Below are 6,000 nucleotides of genomic sequence, written 5' to 3'. Positions count from 1 at the left end.
GTAGCCAGATTTTGCCATTGCCATATAAGAGTTTGTCATTTGACTTTACCATCTAGAGTGGCTGACCTTTTATTCTAGTGAGGCTCACTAATGTCTAAAATCACATGAACTACATAAAAATGACAATGTCATCATTAAATCTGTCCAAGGAACTAGACCTTAATGAATTCCCTAGAGAACTCCAACTTGATAATGGGAGCTAAGAAGTCACAACACTATTCTGACAGGAAGGTGCGGTTAAAAGAAATTTGAAAAGCACCAGCTATACATGAAAATAATGGGCTAATTGAGGAAGCAAAGTGCAATCTTTTCTTCTCTGCAGGAAACCACAGAATGGAGAAGCCCCTGCTCAGCAGACAATGAGACACAAATCACATTCAGCACATTATGAATTAAGCATCTGAGAGTGGAATGACTTTCTCCACACCAACAGAGCCTCAGAAAGTGTAGAATTTTATTGGTCAGATCCTGTATTGTTCTTCCAGAGCAGCATGGATTCTCATCCTGGATGATTAAAAGTACTAGAAGCAAGTGGAATAGTCAGATATTCAAATTAAATTGATAAATGTGTATAGATAGCATAGAAAATATAGTTACATGCATAAATAGCCAGAATGTTCAATTTCCAAATCAGAAAAGTACAATGAATTTAGAAGCTAATTGAAACTGAATTCTTAAGGATTTGCTACAATAACTCAGGCTTACTAAACAAAAGGCTAGATCCACTATCCAGTATGCAATCTTTGCTCCTGAAGGAGCTAGTTTTTGTTATTTGTTATTTTTTATTTATTTTTTTGGTGGGGAGAGGTTCTCACTCTGTTGCCTAGGCTGGAGTGCAGTGTTGCAATCTCGGCTTACTGCAACCTCCACCTCCTGGGTTCAAGCAATTCTTGTGCCTCAACCTGAGTAGTTGGGATTACAGGAGAGCACCACTATCACTATGCCCAGCTAATTTTTTTTTTTTTTTTTTTTTTGGTATTTTTAGTAGAGACGGAGTTTTGCCATGTTGGTCAGGCTAGTCTCAAACTCCTGGCCTCACGTGATTTCCCCACCTCCGCTGGGATTACAGGCGTGAGCCATCACACCTAGCCCTGAAAGAGCTAGTTCTGTTAAGGGGCCATGTGAGGGTCCAAACCCTTCTCTTCTGTGAAGACTTTCTGCTGGAGGGTCAGGGCTGTTGAGATAAGTTTTTTCAAATGGCCAACATCCCTGAAGGGCAGTGATAGAAAATTTTCCCTGACACAGAAGTACAGAAGAAACCCAGCACTTTGTAGAAGCTGGAGGAACAGCAAGTCACTGGCAACTGTAACAGTCATGTCACCATGCTGGAGACCGTCAGTCCAGTCACCTCCTGAACCACAATCTAGCTCCTCTTGCCCTAAATCACATCTGAATACCACCCATATTCTCAAACTTAATACAAAACAGACCTGCAGTTCTTCTCTCCTCAGAATTTGGTTATGACTGAAATGTAATAAGCAGGAAGTTAGAATTCTGGTTGCAAAGAATTCATGTTGAAAGCAGAAACTGTCTTACTCATTTTTAATACACTTGTGCCTAGAACAATGCCTCGTTGGATGATTAGTGAGTGAATTAATGAGAGGCCTTAAAAGAGAAAAGGAAATTTTACAAGACTATAGTAGTTGAAGAACTACATGGAAGAAATTAAGGAGGCAAATCCAGTAACTGAATTAACACTCCATGACTCATCTAGCTATTGATCAAAGAGAGAATTTATTCACAGAGATTTTCAAATACAAACAAAATAGCACTTTTAAATTTTTTACAAAATGAATATAGAAATAAATGTGGTACAGCACAGTACAATAATGGACAAAAGAAAACACGATCCAATGACTGGAAAATGTCTCTCGTTATTCTCATATCTTCGGCTGAATTCTCTCCTACAGTGGACAGAAAGGTGCCCCTTTTCTTCATAAGAATATCACAGCAGAAACTACTCAGAGAAATATTGCATATTGTTGAATAACATGGAAATACAAAGGCTTAACTCTAAAGGTCTGCATAAACACTGAAAATATGTTGAGGAACTAAATTAGAGTTTATGCAGGATATACAAAATACTGATAGTTTGGCTTATTGGTCCATTTATTGGGTTTAATATATGCTTTATAAAGTGATAATACTGTATTTTAAATGTATATTAAAAAGAAAACAGAGGAGAAATGCACCATTAAACCTCCCGTAAAGTCTGTGCGATGATCCACGTTTGTGCACGAGCGTGTGTGAGGATGCATATGTCTGTATGTGCTTGTGTGCTTTCGGGAGTGCCGTGACCTACAGGGAACATTTTTGGGGGTACCCTGCTTCCCAGCATAACACTGTTTCTACTAGCCCTTTTGATTTTCTCAGTCCTCACCTAAAAAAAAAAAACAAAAACGAAAACCCAAACCCTTGTTTGCATATATAGATTTGGGGTGTGTGTGTGTGTGTGTGTGTGTGTGTGTGTGTTGTATATTAACAATACCCTGTGGAATAGAACCACCCGATGCCCTGCAATATTTTTAGGCTTTGGTCCATTTTTCTCCATCATTCTACACTCTCCTTTTTCTCCCCCCACAAATCTCCTATAATCCTTCCTTCCTATATCATGTTCCTGATTTTATTGGGTTTCATTTTATTAGCATTGTATTGGATTAGAACTACTATTCCACCTTTTGAAGGTAGGTGGATGTTTTGACCTCTCCAAGCCCGTTCGGCCCGTCTTCTCCTCTGTCTGCTCTTGGTGGCTCCATCTCAGTATGGGTAGTGCTTCTGTTTCTTGCCTGAAAAGCAAGCCAGCCATGTGCACAGCAGCATGGTGGCAGTGGCACCTGCTCCCGTGCAGTAGTAGGCCCAGCCGATTTCACACTTCCCTAGGGACAAAGGAAAGGGAAAGAAGAAAGACACAGATGAGGATGATTTTGCAGCAGGCCTTCTTATTGCTTCCAGTGTGTGGGTTCTGAAACACCCATTAGGAATATGGTATCCTCGCTTAAATGGAATCATAACGTGCTGAAAGTTATCTTGCCAGTGAAGAAAGCAAGAATGGCTGGGTGCATTTCAGAAGGGTCTCAATGTCTACCTCTCACACTGGCGAAGAGAAGTCTAGTCTCCTCCACCAATATCCACACCCTGGTCAAAAAAAGAGAAGAATAGCAGCAACCAGGATATGCGATGAAGGAGTTAATTCTAACTTACATCACCCAAGCTCACCTGCATAACAAAGTACTTTAGGGAAAAAATCTAAATGTGGATGCAATCCTTCTGCAAAAGGGCCACTTTGAGGAGGCAACCCATTTGAAGGATAATGGCTAATGCTAAGGTGAATACTGCTATTTATGTGGAATCCTCAAGTGACTTACTCTCTACTGTTTGAATCAGAAAACAAAAATTCCCAGGTTCTGCTGGGATCAACACTCACCTTGAAGATCAAGTGTCATTTATTTTTTATGTATTTATTTATTTTTATTAAAGTGTCATTTAAATGAAAATATAATGACAAAGTGTCCAAATGGGTCCTGATTTCTCAGAGTTAGTCTTAATAGTCATAACACACCCAAAATATTAAAAAATAAGTAGATTTATTTGTCTATATTGTCTTTGTCAATTGTTTTATGAACATTGTAAGGTGGAGTACTACCTCAACATGGTTGACAGAAATGCTCCTCAGCATTTAAAGAAGTTGGTGACTTACCCATAGTAATATGCTTATAATTTGGAATAAAGTGAGCCAGGACTCAAACCCGGGTTCCAGATCCCAAGAATAGGCTGGCGTCCCCAGATACCCTATTTGGGTTAATGGAATGGGTTTTTGCCTTCATTAGCTTTTTCTTTCTTAATGACATCCAAGTTACTCTTTTTGTGTGCACAGTAAAGAAAGCCTCTATATCTTATACTGGACACTGTACTTTCTGCTTCAATTCTAATTCATTTTTCAGCCGGTCTTACCATCTTATCAGACGATGCTCAAACAGCAACCATGTTCCTCCTTTTGGTTCTTGTTTTGCATTACATTAGATACAAACATAAACAGCAAGACATTTGGATTTCACAGTCACTGAACATAAAAGCCACAGACTGAAAATCACGGGGCCAGGCGCAGTGGCTCATGCCTGTAATCCCAGAACGTTGGGAGGCCAAGGCGGGTGGATTACCTGAGGTCAGGAGTTCGAAACCAGCCTGACCAACATGATGAAATCCCGTCTCTACTAAAAATACAAAAATTAGCCAGGTGAGGTGGTGGGCACCTGTAATCCCAACTACTCAGGAGGCTGACGCAAGAGAATCACTTGAACCCAGGAGGCGGAGGTCACAGTGAGCCGAGATCGCACCAGTGCACTCCAGCCTGGGCAACAGAGCGAGAATCCGTCTCAAAAAAAAAAAAAAAGAAAATCACATCCCTTCTTTTCACAAGCAGTCTGCAGGAAAACAGCCTGTTGCTTGGCAAGAGTGACACCATCTTGAAGTGAAACCTCAATGAAGACCAGCGTTTGACTCCTGCATACCGAGGTGTTCCCATAGTGTAGATAACCCCCCATAAAGAAACAATGCCTACGGCATAGATAACCTTTCATAAAGATGTTTATCTCATCTCCCTAGAGGTCACAAGTTTTGGCAAGAAAGTATGAGATGTGACCAGCTGCACGTATCTGTACCCTAGAAGCTTGCTATGTAAAGGCTGCTTTCTGGAGGGCGGGTGCAAAGATCCACCATCTTGCAGCTGCCTAAGACATGGCTTCTGTTCGTAAGTCCCTATTAAATGCTTTTTTCTGAGAAACTGGACTTGTCAGCCTCTTTCCTCACCTCTTTTCTCAGCCTCTCAGCCTATGGGGCTGGGTTTGCATAGACCTGCTCACCGTGGAACATAGCCACTTTTACCTTGTTCATTTGTGAAAAATTAATAACTTCCCTGCTGAAAATTACAAAGACTGTTAGGTATAAGGTGTAGTTAAACTTTGGATCTTCACTGGACATTTACTGGAGAAGTAGTTAGCATGTGCCCCATGCACAGATAAAAAGGCAAGGCAAGACAGAGCTAAGGGAGTTACTGGCTTGTGGTCCCCATGAGTCAACAGCAGCAAAATTTGATCAAGAGCCTCCACATCCTGAAAGTTCTTAGGCCATTACCTAAGCACACAGACATCAAGCTATGTTGTTCAGTCCTCAACCTAGGTGTCATCCCTGATTTCTCCCTTTCCACATCCAATGAATAATTAAAAAATAGCAAATGTGTTTTGATTACCATTTTCTCAAGATTGTCATGAAGCTTTACATGGAGTAAACATTAATGCTTTAATTCTCATAGGAACACAATGTGGCAAGTACATGAGTATCATTCTCATCTTTCAGAAGGGAAGACTGAGGCCAAGGCAAGTTTAATAACCTGCTCCAGGACTTCTCCTTAATAAGTAGCAAGTCCTCTGCCACTCTCGCCCATATCTATCCTGTATCCTTTCCCTTCTCCAATGCCCGCATCATCCCCCAGGCAGTCTGGTCTGCTGTCATTGCTTTCTTGTCTCCCTGATTCTTCTTATATCATCACCAACAGCAAGGTAGGCAGCTGCCTTTTAAAAAATCAATCAGATCAAGCCACGCTCTTACTTAAAACTCTGTAATGACCCAGCATTTTGGGAGGCCATGGTGGGTGGATCACTTGAGGTCAGGAGTTCAAGACCAGCCTGGCCAACATGGTGAAACCCCATCTCTACCAAAAATACAAAAATTAGCCAGGCGAATTCGATCAAGAGCCTCCACATCTTAAAAGCTCTTAGGCCATTACGTAAGCACACAGACATCAAGCACACAGAGTAAATTAGTGCAAGTGGCCCACACATAAGAATCAGTTGAACCCGGGAGGTGGAGGTTGCAGTGAGCCAAGATTGCGCCACTGCACTCGAGCCTGGATGGCAGAATAAAACTCTGGCTCGAAAAAAAAAGAAAAAGAAAAAGGAAAAAAAAAGTCCCTTTAATGAATTCTCAAAAATCAATGTCCTTCCT

The 6,000-nt window shown here is 41.1% G+C and overlaps 1 protein-coding gene across 1 annotated transcript in view; it reads right to left on the bottom strand.

Moving 5' to 3' along the window:
- Positions 1-1,715: 1,715 nt before the first annotated feature.
- Positions 1,716-6,000, bottom strand: part of LHFPL6 (LHFPL tetraspan subfamily member 6) — a 263,948-nt gene continuing 259,663 nt past the window's right edge. The window contains exon 4 of the mRNA XM_033234557.1: positions 1,716-2,876. Within this exon, the coding sequence (XP_033090448.1) occupies positions 2,758-2,876 (119 nt within the window). The 3' untranslated portion in view covers positions 1,716-2,757. The remainder of the gene's footprint in view (positions 2,877-6,000) is intronic.

This window comes from Trachypithecus francoisi, unplaced genomic scaffold (genome assembly GCF_009764315.1).
Source record: "Trachypithecus francoisi isolate TF-2019V2 unplaced genomic scaffold, Tfra_2.0 Contig01461, whole genome shotgun sequence".
Classification (NCBI taxonomy): Eukaryota; Metazoa; Chordata; class Mammalia; order Primates; family Cercopithecidae; genus Trachypithecus; species Trachypithecus francoisi.
The sequence above is the reverse complement of the archived record's forward strand: the minus strand, read 5'-3'. Positions and strand labels throughout refer to the sequence as shown.